The sequence below is a fragment of the Struthio camelus genome, chromosome 1 (genome assembly GCF_040807025.1).
Source record: "Struthio camelus isolate bStrCam1 chromosome 1, bStrCam1.hap1, whole genome shotgun sequence".
NCBI classification, from domain to species: Eukaryota; Metazoa; Chordata; class Aves; order Struthioniformes; family Struthionidae; genus Struthio; species Struthio camelus.
The window spans coordinates 35,569,904-35,585,379 of NC_090942.1; the positions used below are offsets into that span (position 1 = coordinate 35,569,904).

The 15,476-nt window shown below is 42.0% G+C and overlaps 1 protein-coding gene across 5 annotated transcripts in view; it reads right to left on the bottom strand.

The window, feature by feature from the left end:
• Positions 1-3,751: 3,751 nt before the first annotated feature.
• Positions 3,752-15,476, bottom strand: part of SLC38A1 (solute carrier family 38 member 1) — a 44,221-nt gene continuing 32,496 nt past the window's right edge. For 3 of the 5 annotated variants that reach the window (XM_068933958.1, XM_068933982.1, XM_068933973.1), the window contains 4 exons: positions 12,683-12,801; positions 12,013-12,154; positions 11,810-11,907; positions 3,752-10,693 (listed from right to left, as the gene is read on the bottom strand). In XM_068933958.1, the coding sequence (XP_068790059.1) occupies positions 10,616-10,693; positions 11,810-11,907; positions 12,013-12,154; positions 12,683-12,801 (437 nt within the window). In that variant the 3' untranslated portion in view covers positions 3,752-10,615. The remainder of the gene's footprint in view (positions 10,694-11,809; positions 11,908-12,012; positions 12,155-12,682; positions 12,802-15,476) is intronic. The other 2 variants (XR_011139478.1, XR_011139479.1) reach the window with 1 other exon arrangement.

Consider the following 15,476-nt stretch of genomic DNA (forward strand, 5'->3'; position numbering starts at 1 on the left):
GTCGTGTTGCCTTGTTAGCAGTGAGCAGAGGTGAGATTGGTTTCTATAGAAACGCAAGGGAAAAAGATGAAGTAGAATAGCAGAGATAAATGGGAGCCTCTGCATTTGGGTCTCTTACCACTGTCTCAGGTACTTTAGGAAAATAATTATAGTTCTGGCGAACAGGTTGGTCCCACTTCCCTCTCCTCTCAGCCCCTCCTCTGGCATTTGCAAGGCTCTCGGAGAGACTGGCCCTGTGCTGCTCCTGGTGCAGGGACAGGAGAGCAGAAGGCTGTGGCGAGCTAGGGAGGCAAACACCACGTCCATGGCAAAGCAGCCTGTGACAGATCTTGGGAACAAAGCGGAGAGGGTGGATGCCTATTGGAGTCCCTGACCAAGCTTTTGTGGCTGTCCTGCCATGGAAAGGAGAGAGGAAACGGCAGCTGCCGATGCTACTGCATTTGCTGTTTTATTGTCATCTTTCTAATCACAGTGAAACACCTCTGCACAAAGTCTGTTGCCATCGTATGTTATGCAAATAAACAGAAGCTGCAAGGGGACATTATTTCAGAAGGAGGATATCATCTGGTAGTAAATTCCTGAAATATTCCCAAAGTATTTTTCGATGCAAGGTTATGTCCTCCCTGCTGCTATATCCACACTGGCTTCACTCCATTGCCTCACGCCAGGAACACTTTGCCACCCATCAGATCTCCCACGGTGACTACCTCTATGTCACCTATTGCTCTGCCATGTTTGAGGGATTTGAGGTTGTCCACCTTCTAAAGAAAGTAAGAGGAGCAAGCAGCACTTGGCAGCTTTGTGCTGAAGTCTAACACTCATCACAGTAGCATCTGAGCAACTTCAAGTGGACTTGAAGCATGGCTAAAATTTGTCATGCATGTTCTTTCAGCTGCTGAGTTTTTATTACTTTGACAAAATGGAAACCTGCTGCTTGTGCATGTTACATAGGGAATGCTATGTGGGTCCTGTCCGCAGGGGTGGGAGGTCAGTGAGTTATCATTCAGTGGGAAAGTGATGAATGACTTATGTTACATGGACCCTGGAGAGATCCAGTAGTATCTGATCCCCTCCCTTGCTATTAGGATTGTTCTTTATATCTTTCCAGCAGCCAAGGCTACCTGACTTAGCAATATGTTCCAGTTTTTGCAAAGCTTGCATGAAGTGAGCATTGCTGGGAAAACAGCAGAAAACAGTGGAACAAGTAATTTTTCGAACTTGCTTGAACACAAGTCCCCGGAAGGAGTCCAGGAAGGACGAACTCATAGGAGCATGTTGTGAGTATGGTCAGTGCCTGATTCAAGAGGGCACGATCTCAAGTAATGACCTCCACCAAGAAGTAGGCAAGTTTCACCACGTTTACATCTATGGCAATGGGACACAGCTTAAAATCTGCTGACTACTAGGCAAACACACTCCTGAATGAACATAACATGCAGGAGGCTGGGGATCTGGTTAACTGTTAGAGACAATTACCTCTGGGAAAAGGACTCGAGGCTTAAAGTTGGATGGCCTTCTCCAGGGAGGGAATGTGGGTCCTGGATATGTTCTGACTCCTACTGATATATTTCTCCCCATTTTTTCCAGGGAAGTAATCTCTGTGTGGCAGGGCTCACAGCTGAACCAATAGCACAGGGATCTCAAAGAGGGCAGCAGTCAGCCGGGAACCACTGTCAGCATCATGAGATGGCTTTGCTCTGTGGACTGGCTCTCACTGACAGCACTGGCTCTTGCTCAGGAATAGAGTCTCCCCTGCCCATACCAGTTTACTTCCTGAGCCCTATTGTCTAAGTCTCAACCCAGCTGCACCTTTTTCCAAGAATCCCAATAACCTCAGGTGTTTCAAGCAATAAGCCACGGCAAGGCTGAGGCACATTAAGCCAGTGGAACTGTCCCTTGCCAAAGCCATGACATTTAGCAGTGTAATATGAACAGCTTTAAGAGATTTCATTTTCCCTAATTGCAAGTTGAAGCAGAAATGCATGATACCTAGTATTTGTAAAACACAAGCTCTCATATGACAGATGCCAGGCTGCCTGAAAAATTCTAACACTGGGATCTCTATCGAAAACAGTCAGAGGGTCCTATTATGGCCACCGGGCCTGCTGGCACAAATGAATGCAAAACAGCTGGTGCTATTGTCCTGCATGAATCCGAGGAGAACAAGGGGTAAGAAGTTACGTCCACATTCAATTTATCAGGGTTTTATGATAGGATAGGCTTGGAAATGAACTTATCCTAGCTGCTACCATCTCCTTTCTCTCCACACTTCTTAAAGTTGGTGGACTTACTTCCAGCCCTTGACACACTGGGAAATAAAACACCTTAATAGTGGCCTGAATGGAGACTTCATCTTTAAGACTGAGTGTGCAATTTCACATGAGCTTAAGTCAATCAAAGACCACACTTGAACCAGACAGGGGGCTCTTCCCGTAGGTAGAGCTGCCTCTCTTGCCCTAGAGAAAGGTAATTTTATTTTTTTCCTTTTTTTTTTTTTCTTCCCAGTAGGGAGTGCTCTGATGAACTCAGAGATCTAACTGACCATGTGGATACAAGAAGGCCAGTGCCAAGCCAAAGGCAGAAGTGTGTGGCTGGAAAGGAGGCTGGCGTTCCTTCTTTGGCTGTGTGGTTTTAGGTGAACTTCAGGTGAAGTTGGGAAAGTCTACTTCAGAAGGTGACAGCTGTTTCCTCTTTTCAGGAAGAAAATAAATGCAGTTTCTGCTCTTTTGCTCTAATCCACAACCCGTGGTAACCTTGTCTTAAGGTATGGCTCTGAGATGATTATATTTTGCTGGGTGGAGATGTGGGAGCAAATGGCCAAATGGGACAGGCTGCTAACTCCGGTCAGTGCAGGAGCTTGTAGCTCTGTGCTTCCGGGAGCAAGGCTTTTGAGATAGGTCCTTGGTTTTGGCTTGCCAAGAATCCTCTCATACATGAATCCTCCCATTGCCTTTGCTGCAGAGAGGACTTGGGGAATAATGCCACAGAGATATTGGCTTATCTCTCCCTGTTCAGTCAAGTAAGCCATTTATGGCTTACATATCTTATGGCTAGGACTCTAGCCAAGAGCTCTTTTCGTAAGTGGTCACTAAAACCTGAGCACTATTAAAATTAGTGCTCTAAGGCAAAAAGTTAACATTTTCCAGAGCTCCTAAGCCTCTGACAGAGGCACTTTGGCAGATATTGCTGGGAATGCTTAAGGCATTACTGTCCTCAGATATCTCATCCATCTGCTAGAAGATTCTGCTTCCGTAGCCCAGGAAGTACAACAGGGGTTAATCCGCTCCAGGCACTAGTTTGGCATCTGAGTTCAAACCCAAATACAGAGGCTCTTGAAGCTAAATCACCTGGCTTTACCCTGAAGCAGACAGGGGAACACTTGGACAGCCTTCAGGAAACAGACTGGACAAAGCACTGGGCTAGAGCAACAGTATCGTCCTCAGCCACTCCGACCTGTGGTGACTCTATGCCTCTGGCTTCAGGTCCCTTTAAAACTGTATTGGAAATTTTATGTAAATGCTCCATAGCCTTGTATTGATACTTTGCTCTATATACTGCACAGTCTAATGTATTAGCTTTGCAGAGCTGCATGCCTTGAGTTCAGTGAGACTACTCGCATGAGTAACAGCTGGAAGCCCATCCTGTTTAAGAGATTATAATGTGTGTATATATATGTGTGTCTATATATGTGTGTGTATATATATACATATGTATATTCACCCCTTTGAAAGAAAACAGCAAGACCCTGACATTACTTTAGATCACAGTTTTAATGTTTAAAAACTATAGAGGTAACAAGAGATTATAGAACTTAATACATTTTTTATTTACACACAGAAACTGAAAAACTGCATTGTTTATTTGAACATGAACAGCACAAAGTATGGTGATGTTAGCAGGAAGCAAAATATTACAATGACTCACTTGAACAATCTACTAGAGATGCGCTCATATCAAGTGTACATCATTCAAACAGTATTGTTTATAGTGGATCTGGGTGAGCCTTAACATACCTTGGGACTCTTAAAAACAGGTTTATATAAACAAGTCAAAGTTCAAGTCTTGTGGAAAAATACCTTTACAGTTTATATTTTGTTGGCTATAACACTGCAAACGAAATGTACATTTGTATTAGTTTGAAAAGGTCTGTAAAAGTGACTGCGTGTAAGTTTTTCCTTAAATTTGTGCTCGTGGTGAAAACAAACGTTACTTCAAGTTTCACTTTCATCCAAGACTATAAAGCAAACATGGAAAAAATACATTTATTTTTAGATACATTCCTCAACCTCTGTTTTTCATCAGTTCTGAAAATTACACTTCTGTGTTTTACAAGTGAGAAATTCTATGCGGCACTTGCCTATAGCAGCACTTCACCTTACAGCCGAGGCTGGGCTCTCATGGAGGCACTCTCAGGACATACACAACTGTCCCCCTTCCAGCATCTCCGCCCCTGGATGTGCACGTATCCCAAGACCAAAACACTGGCACCCCATCATGGCCTAAGAAGCCCCCCTGTGTAACGGGAGGTGCAAGCAGTCCCTTGTCAGCTGGCCAGAGCGCCCTCTCCTCAACTGGGAGGTGCTCGTGTTTTGGCCACAAGATAGCAGCATGCCTGGATCTGAGATGGAGGAACAGCCACCGGACTCTGCAGAAATGGAGCTGCAGGGAGCAGGCTATAAACAGCATGAATTGTTCTGGTTGTTGCCCACCCCTGGCTTAGAGTACTTTTTCTGAACTACAGCCACGTCTTGTGGCTGAAAGGGAAACGCAGAAGTCCTGATCCGACTTCTATTTGTACTAGTTGCCTTCTGTGGAAAATATTGGTATACATGCCTGAAATATCAACATGGCATAGCGCTGGGTCAAATTGCTGGCTGCAGTTTGCTCCAGTTTCTGCACAAGGCCTTTTCTGCACATTAATGCCATGTGAGATCTGCTGAGGAAGTAAGAGGTATCTGGGTGCTAAATAGGCCCCTTACATAGGGAGACATCTTACCCAGCAGCAAGACTGGATAGTTTGCTATTGAGAAAACAGGGAGACGTGCACTGGAATTAATTCTAGCAATTTCATCGGACCTTTTATTTTTCTTTTATTTGTTGTGTTAAGCAATGTAATTATAATTTCAAGTTAAGAATTTAACTTGTGAACTCTTGGGAGAAAGGAAAGGATATACATTTTGCTAAGTCAGAAGCTAAAGTATTTGTATTTCTATTAAAATTATTCTTAATATGCAGAGACTATTTCAACACTTCTATATCATAGGGGATAAAGAACTGCAAAAATATACAGCATCCTATTTATTTACAATATATATATATACATAAAAATGAAATTTCCTACAATACAACACAACTGCATAGATTTGTCTTCAGAAACATAGGCATGTGTACAATTTGTGAACTCTAGACCTTTCCAGCCCTGTACTTTTTATTAATTCTTTATCTTTTTCACAGTTTGTTACAGAAATCCTTACATTAGATACAAATAAAACATTCTTTGTATAGGTTATAGGAAATAAAGATTTTCCTGATGCCAAGTGCTCTTGGGAATTTTTTTAAGAGAGCACTGTGGTATCAGCTGATAAAGCCATTTCTTGGAATTGCTGATGGAACTGAATACATTCTGCTGTGCCTTTCTCCTAAAGACACCAGGGGTGGGACTGTAGGACTGGAGGTGGGACAACACCACATGGAAAGAGTTTTATTTTGACCAAGATGCTCTTTAGCCTTAATGTAAGGTTCAAGCAAAGAAACGTATCGATTTAAAGATGAACTAGAGATACCATTAATTATTACTGTTAGTTATTAATGCACCATCTCAGAAATAGCGATGGCGCTTATGTATTGTAAGGCAGACATACAGACAAAACCCACAGAATCTCCATACGCTGTCCAGCCTGCATTTACGTGTTTGACCTATCCAAGAGGAGCACAGGCTATGGATTTTTACGTAGCTCAGGAAAGCAGCCCTCGGGCGTAGACAGGTATCCTTGATCTCACAGGATGAGCCTGGCCTTTCTGCACTAGGCCTGCCTGTGCTAGGGCTGGGTGCCACTCAGGCTCCGCTTTGGCTCTACAAAAGGTCTGAGCCGGTGCACAGATTTGCCATTGGCCCTCTGACCAGAAGAAAGTGTCACCTGGAGAGATCACTACTCCCCAGATATTGTTCCCAAATAACAATTTATTCTATTTTCTTTATTATGCATGTTTACCACTGGAGAGAGAGAACAATAGCTGTATTCTGCAACCGTAAGGGTGGTTTAAGCTAACGAGTATTTTCTTTGCAATGTGCTGTGGGCTAGGAGAGGCAGCAAGGCCAGCTTGTAAGCATAGGGTTAACTCCTACAATCTCACTAGGAGCCCCTGTTTCTAAGTAGACCTTCCTTGTCCCTCACCATTCAATTGTTGTTATTATGCACACAATAACTTTCAAGTATTTTGTTGTAGTTATTAGGAGCAGTTTTGCATCCAGTCTATGAAATTTGCAGTGCTCACACTAGTGATAAACTCTCTATGAAAAGAAAGCATGCTACCACCTACTAAGTAGATACGGTACTCTGGATCCTATTAATTTTACAACAGAGAAACTCCTACAGCATTTCACTGTGCTTTTAAAATCCTAGCTAAAATGTGGGACTCGTACATCATTGGCTACAAGTTCACTATTCCAAATGAACTGAATAACAGCAGTACATTTTACAGATAACCTCATACAAATATTGTCATCCATCACTGATGTTGACAGTTACAGCAGGGTCTATTGCATTCTGTTAAGAATGTATAAACCTGATGAGAAAACAAAAAGCACGTTATTTCACGTTCATTACCACAGACATCAATAAACACATGATTCCTTTCCAGAAATATCTATAAATATGATGTCAGTAAATCAGTCTAAGCAAAATTCCCTCTTTTTCAGAGACCCAGAAACAAAGCCTATTTAAAGACTCAGGATTTTGGGCGTCTATTTTTCAGTATCTAAGATATGCTTTGATGGTCCAGTACCTTGGGTAATTTCACTCCGTGCACACACCCACCTCATTCTTCTCCCTATTTATCTAGGAAGACTCCAGTATACAAATAAACTGGGAAAAGGAGAAGACAGAGGAGCAAAGAGGAGAGAGAGGGATAGTGATGAAAGAGATTTAGAAAGATGCAAGGAGCAACCAGTCACCCAACAGCCCTTCAAGTCAAAGGAGGCTGAATGCCAAGACTCCATGCCAAAAATTCAGTATTTTTAAACACCAGACTTCAGAATACTTTGGTGGGGATGGGGGAATGTCACACTTATGACCTTGCTGGGACCTTGCACAGCAGTTGAGACCTATAGCTCCTATCTGGGTATTATTTGAAAGTTGCTCCCAGGATCTCCCTCCTCGCAACTCCCTGACGCACAGAGCTGCACTGCTCATAAATCAACAGCAGAAGAAAGATAAAGGGGGAAGGAAAGCAGCAGAGCCCTGGAACATTTTGAGGATAACTTGTACAGTATTCTCAGGTTTAAGTTAGCATTTTTGGGATGAGATCCAGAGAGGCACCTCAAAACCTAAAACGTGACCCCAGCAAGCTGATTCAGAGAACAGAGTTAGATGCTAGGCTCCTTCTATAGCTATCAGGGAGAGCTGGGTGCCTGTGAAAGGGGAGCCACAAACTTGCACCCATCTGAGTTGGGAAGATGCCCAGAACTAGCTGCAAGGAGGTGCCAAGCACAGGAGTTTGACTAACACCTGGATTCGTAGGCTATGGTATGGACTTCTTTCCTGTGAATATGGGCCTGCCTAAGCAGGAATGAGTCACATACAGAGAAGGTACAGAGAGAACTGGTGACCCATGCCATCGCTGACAAGGGTATGAGACCTTCCCTGCTGGAAAGTACAAGCTCCTGGATTCTCAACCTGACTCAGCCTCAGGGTCCCACATAACTCAGCGGTTAGTATTTCAAATGCTAGATTAAGAATACCTTGGGGGAAGGATGTCACACTTGTGACCTTGCTGGGACCCTGTGCAGCAAGGAATGGAAGTTTAATGGATCAGAAGGAGAAAAGACTAAAGAAAACCTGACTCTGTAGTCCAAAAGGCCATTTTGTTAAAAGGGAAGAGACTTCTAGTTTTGATCTTCCTTATAGACAAGGGTCGATTTTTTCTTCTTCTTCCTTTAAAGCCAGTAACTATGTAAGTTAAAATTTATGAGGAAGCTTAAACCCGTACCCATCACTCATTTTGTTAGTCCCTTGTCCAGTTGGCTAGTTTGTATGACTTACTGTTGAAATGAGAGTTTGCCTCTCTACAGGCTGAGGTGGACATAAAACCCACCTCTCTCATTCCCAGGAGGAGTACTGTCCTAGCTAGCTTATTATTCAGAAAGGTGGCTTTCTCCCTTGCTTTGTTTTTGAATCAAAAGAACTCAGACGCTAGGCATCTGTGCTGGATTCAGCACTGCCACTATATATATGTGCACTATATATATATACTGCACTATATATATGTTTTAGGCACACGTCTGGATCTGGCTGCTCTTATTTCTGGATCACAGAGGAGTATCGGCAGGAGCTAAGTACCTTAATGTCTAGACTGAGATACAGATCTAGAAGCCAAATTTAGTAAGTTTAGTTTTTGCAGCGTGAACTTTCTAACTAACCTTTTCCAACTAAATTCCAACGAAGGCCTCTAACCTCTCTGGATGTTACCCTTAGAAATCAACTTTAAAGGTCCTTAGAGGTGCCCTGTGCTCTCAACTCTCAGTGACTTCAAGCAATGTAGGATAATGCAATGGAAACTGAGGCAATTCAATAGCTCACAGAAATCCCAAGATCTTGAATTCTCCATCCCTAACCTTAAAAAGAAGAAGTTGCAATGACATATAATACCCACAGACAGCACTGCTAATGATGGTCTCCTTCCATAGTTACAATGGGAGTTGAAAATGAATCAGCTACTGGGAACAAGAGAGTCACTGCATACTGACAGATACATCGTGAATGCAGAGAGGGCATTACTTAGCCCTTGAACGTGAACCAGGGCTCTCTTTAGCCACTAGTTCTTTCAACAGGAGCCGGGTTCATACTTTGAGAGTAAAACTCAAGACACTTTTTAACCCACACAGTAAACGATGCAAAGCGAACACGTTTATGTAGCTGGCAGTGCACTAATAGAAGTTGTCTGCTTAAGATGGTTAACAATCACCTGCTTAGCATCTGAATCTCTGTAAGTAGTTCTCTACACCAGCTATAAGGCATTAGGCAAATGCTTATTTTGTGGACAACAGATGCAAGTTACAGTGTTTCTGCTAGTAGTAATTTAATATCTTGTCTTTAATTGTTATGGAGAATTGAGGGATGAGAAATGTAAATGAAACATTTTAAAAATAGAAAGTGTTTATGTTTGTTTAAAGAAGTGCTAAAGATTTCATTTTCCATTAGAAATCCAGCAGGGTGAGTCAAATCCTGCTCCCACTGCTGTCAAAAATCCTGCTGACTTCAATGGAAGGAGGATAGGACATAGGAGAGGAGCCAGTCTTTACAAGGTCAGCCTTGGGTATGTACACATGAATGCCAGAATGCAAAAGGCATAAAGTATGATTAAATCTGTAGGTTTCAAAAAAACTGGACCTTGCCATTTTTTTCCTGAAAAGAGTGGGGCATTAGTAAACAGGTTAATGCTGAAGAAAATGCAGATTTCCTATGGAAATCTTGAAATATCTGCTTTTCTTCACTCTCAAGTACTCTTTGCTTTCAGTGAAGTCTATTTCTGGTCAGTTTCAAACTGAAATATACCAGGGAAATGGTAGCTGGTGATGATCTTCCTTCTGCTCCCTGCACCCCTTCATAAAAACACACACACACAAAGGCACGCCACACACACACACACACACACACACACACCCACACACACCCATCCCCAAAGTGACAAAACAGCCAAGTCCTGTGACTGGCTTATTCCATCACAATGTTTTAAAGACGAGCACCATATTTAGGACCTACATTTATACATTGCTAATTTACGCTCTCATGGTGCTTTTCACATTCACATCCAGAATGCTACACTTACTCGGTGAGGCAAATGGTATACAAAACAATAACAAAACAAAACAAACAAACAAACCAAATGCATACAATTTAAGAGTAGAATTTTGGTTAAAAGGCGAGTGGAAGGGTGTGAACTGACAACATTTGGAACAATTATTCCAGTCTGGACTGATAACAACAAATACTGCTTGCTCTAAAGGAGCAGAGCTTATGGTTTAAGGGCTAAGAATAATAACGGAACAATGCAATTCAGGGGTGGAAGAGGAAAAACAAATTAATTATGATGAATTCCTATGAGCAACGCTCTATCTATAATTGTCTCACAGACAATTAACACAGACCTAACGCTGATCTGATAACTCGGTATCATGGGACAGGGTGATATGTCTGTTCGAAAAATGGGTCTGTTTACTGCAAGCAAATGCATCCACAACAGTATTTTCAGAACTGGATAGTCATTATTTGGATTTGATTTGAGTAAACTCACAAAAGATGGAATAGATAACAGAACGGATGGTTGCGATTTTGGTGTGTAGCAAACAGGGATGTCTCCTTTTCATAACGAGGTTAGCTTTTAGTGGCTTTCGGCACTACTGTACCCAATTGTAGATGACCAAAGGAATGCTCACTAGGGAAAACATTATCCCCAGTGCCAAGAAAAGAGAAGCCTGGAACAAAAAGAAAGGCAAATTAATGAACAATTAATTGAAATATGGTAACTTTTCTTCTTCTTAAGGAGATTTACACGGTGATGTATCAAAGTGATCAGTGAAAACGGAATAGCACTTTTGGTAAAGATAAGACCTATAGATAACTAAACAGACTAGTGTCATTAATAATTATTCGCTGAACACCAAAACCAATGTTTTCTATTTCCAATTCACTTCTTAAATGCTGATTATCGCTGAAGAGGATTAAGCGAGCCTGTTTTTAGGACTCATTAGCTCTACTCCTTTCAAAGCCACATGGAAGTGGCTTTCCCCATTGGGTACGTGTCTATGAAAGTTCAGCCCTTTCATCTTGGAGTCTGTGGATATAGCCAAAAGCGGAACATGGGTTTCCTGCCTGTCTCTTCAGAGCAGAAAGGACTGACTGCAGAATGCTCATAGTGCACCCAGCCGTCCCACAGAAGCTATATGGAATTTACAATGATTCCTCTCAAAATGGAAAACTGGCAAAAGCTCTCTCTGATACAACACAGTATTTGCTAAATTTTAGAGTGGGATTGTACATGAGTGTTGTCTCTTTTCAGCTGAAACTTTTTCTTGGCCTCATGGAAAATCTTCTCAAGGCTCTGTCCTATACGCTTATGCATGTTAAGGGTTAACATTTCAGCTGGCTTATTCTGATGGAAGCACCCTAAACTGGATTCAGGTCCCCTAAAACAGAGCAAGAAACACTGCAAACAGAATGCTCCGTGCATTGAAATGGAGAGTGCTTGTCTTGCTGAAAGGGCTGCCAAATGGTACTAGAAGGGTACCCTGCCTCCAGCTACTGCTGTTTGCAAAGCTGTAGCTCCCCAGCTGGGGCCGAGTTCCTCAGTAGAGGAGAACCCAGGGAACAAAAGCGGTTCTGCACGGTAAGGACCCAACACTGGAAGGCTCACAAGGTAGGTGAAGAAAAAGGACAAGCGAGGATGACAACTGACTGAAGCAAGAAGGGAAAGTAACAAAAAGAAGTTCACAAATACGTTCAGATAGCCAAATCAGATCTGCTTTCAATACTAGCACATTTTAAGGAAGGACAAAATAAAAGCATTGCACTGACTGGAAATAAACACCTACCCAAATCCTCTGAGTCAATTTTGCTCCATCCTGATGTGTAATTTTTAAATACAAAGATGAAGGAAGAATGAAAATCAGCATATTGGCAGAAGTAACCCCTGCAAAATTGAAATAAATGAGTTTTGTTAGTTGTCAACAACAGCTAATTCTTATATCGCTAATTAGTAACATCTTTTTAGTAGTACAAAACCAGGATACCATACCTACAACTCCGAAAATATCCTCCATGGTTGGGATGAAAATGACTAACAGGTTGATGATAACCAAAAGAACAAAAGTAACCAAAACATGACAGCATAGGTCAAATTTTTTTTTTTTAGCCAGCTCAAATAATGATGAACGCACCTGCAGGAAGAAAGAAAGTTCTTTGTCAGGAATAGTCTAAAAGCCAATTCAAAACTTCTCGTGTTTTTTCTTACTGATTCTTCTCGTGACAACGAGCTCCCCATAGAATCAACAGAAATTCTGGGGTCTTTTGTGTAATGCCCCTTGAAATAATCTTTGCAATTCGTTTGATATTTCAAAACTGCAGGTGTACATGCAGCAGGATATTTCTCTTTGTCGTGCCTTTTGTGATTCTTCTGCACTTAAAAATGAATTTCACCTCTGAGCCTGCGCCTAGCAGAAATAAGAGAGGGCCCTTGCGGATTCAATTTAAAACAGATTTAAGACCAAAAGTGATTGATTTATTTCTGGCAGGGAGAACTCTTCCAGAAGTTAGTGAGAGTGTGGTGTGGGAAAATACTGATATAAGCTCAAGTTCTTTCTGTAGCGGCAGCTTCACTGATTCAGAAACTGCTGAGCTGTGTTTTGAAAAAATGCACTGTGTACAGACATTACCTGTTTCGAAGTTGTGTAGAGATTATTACTTACAGTGAAAAACAGCACTGGCACTGTGAGTATCACTGCAACAATTACAGCTAAACGCACTGTCAGGATAAGGATGTCATCTTTACTATGGTAATTGTGAAGCAGATCTGACTGCACACTGTCTATGGAAAAGACAATAAGATAAGTGTCTTAGCAAACAGGCAATTAATTCACAGAAACCATCGTTTAACAATGGCCTTCTTGAACAACGAGTGATTTATCTGCACACAAAAGAGTATGGAATGAAATATTCTTGAGGTAAAACAGCATTTTGAGCCAAATCCGAATGACCCCATTATCCCAGATTAATCCTTTGGAGGCCTGATTTAGGAATGCATCCTCAGTCAAGAAAGTACATGTCTAAGTTTAAGGTAATTTTCACTATAGGAAAGACAACAGTGAGACATACATCAAAATTTGCTTAAATATACAAAAAATAAGTAAAGTGAAAAGAAGCTATTCCCAGTTGGAGTTTTCTAACTGGGTTCTAAAGTGGGCTTTTAAAAAAAAGTTTCAAATGACATAAAAATAACCATGTGCACTGCAATGGCTGAATTTAATACAAAAGACAAGGGTGAGCTAAATTAGTATAAACAGCAAATAAACTTCCAGCAAAAAGCAGTGCTTCTGTTCTCAACTAAGAACAAAGTGTATCTTAGGTCAACTCTCAGCAGGACATTTTGACATTTGTACTCAAATCCTTCTGCAGCTCCTCGGAGGGATGCCCTTCTATTTTTTTCTCTTGAGCCTGCCCTCCCTCCTCAGTAGTGCTTTTAGCTCGGCCCCACGCTGGCCAGCTGCCCCGCATGCACTCCTGCTCTGAATGCAGCCAAGACAAATCGCTGTGGGTGCCTAATGTGGAGGCCACTGACAATATTTAAACAAGACCTCCTGCAAAAATGTTTTCTTTAAGCTGTGATAAGTACTGCAGAGTTGGTCTGCACGCACTAACCAACAGGAAAAACAAGTTGCAGTGAGATCTACGCATGCGTCTTGCATCTTTAAGATATCTAGTAACAACAACCTAAGGAAGCAGCTGTGCAGCCTACCACAAAAGCACGCTCATTGCCACTTTTTAGAAAAGCTCATGCTTTGTTGTTGCCTGCTAATCTTAGAAAGCTGATAGTAAAACGTAATAGCTCTGAAACCAAAGTCCCTAAAGGGAACTTCATGGGCACATGCCATTTAAAATCTTCGACATATGGCAAAATCTTGTGTATTTCTGAAGGGAGGGAGAAGTGTTCTGCAGCAAAATTCCCCACAGGAAGCCCTTCCAGGGAGAGATCATGTGTCAACAGTGTTGAATTCCCACCAGGAGAAAGAAAATGCTTTCCCACCTCCCTGCAGATTAGGAGTGGGATTTTTCAAGCCAAGCACATACACAGCTTCTGTGACACAGATCTTACTCTGCTCCTGCAAGCACAGCCTGCAGCTTCGCTACCACTCACAGACTGCAGCCAGGTAGGAAGTGAAAGGCAAGGCTTTGAGCTGAAGGTCTGTTTTCCTGTCAGCTAGATACACCGCAGAGCCCAACCACAGTGACCTTTTAAGGGGAAAAAAACCCACCTCTTTTCTGTAAATCTGCAATATAAATATAGTTATAACTGTAACACTTTCGAGAACATAGCAAACAGACAAGTAGCATTGCTGTAAAAAAGAAATGGCCAAAATAAAAATGCTGTTCTTACCCAGGTAAGGGTAGAGGAAAGAGTTAGAAAACTCTAAGTGAACATATGAATGATATCAAGGGTAAGAAGGATATCTCACTGGTAAGAAGGATAAAAGCGGAGGAATTTCATTTTTCCCTTGGTTTCTTTTTTGCTGTCTCTCAGGGCACTGATTCAGCAACTGTTAATGTTTGTGCAAGCCCAGTGGAGCCATATGAAGGCACCCAGCTTCCATCCACATGCTCTCAGTATTCAGGAGCATGAATATCTGATCTGAGGAGAGGGACACAAGACATACTAGCAAATGACTCTCTCATCCCCTTTTGGGAGAACAAGAAAGAGGCAGCCCCACCTCCATGGACTCCAGGCCCTGGCCCCCGAGGGGTGCGGGAGATTCCCGGAGGTGAGCTTTTTGGATCTGTTTCCTCAGATCCCTGGGGCAATCGCATCAGAATCTCCCCCCTGCTAAAGTGAATGGGTTCATACTGATTTACACCCACTTGCTCCCTGGGGCTACTAATTGGACCTTTAATTTTAATACGTTTGATGCATTTCTATGAAGATGCATGAGACAGCAGCACCTGACACCCAGGTGTTGGATGAGAACAGCTGTCGCTGTTGTCACTTGTAGTATATGTACACTCCCTTCCATCACTTTTGTTGGGAAAATCAGAACAGATGATCTCAAATTATTTTAATGCATGCAGACCCAAGTCTCATAATCAGAACGACAGCTTAAGAAAACAAACTACGAGACAGGGACACCTTTGAAAAAAATGCCAAATTTCGTATTTATTTATTCTCCCTTGCAACATGTAGCTGTCAATGAATGCTATCATGAATGTGGAGGCTGTAACTAAAAAATTACTTTGAATACAGTGAATAAGACTGATGACCTTTGGGTGATTCTGAGGTCTTTTGACAAGGGCCAGTTTTGTAGTCTGCCTTGCCCTTAATGGTCCACCATGAACAACCAAACCACATTTCAAGATTTCCATTATACTGGGAAATCGGAGTAGCTTCCTGGGCAACAGTCATATTTTATCCGACTTCACTTGACAGGGATACAATGTAATTTGTTTGCTTTTTTAAGTGAATTAATATTTATGACAAGAGACATGGTTCAAGTC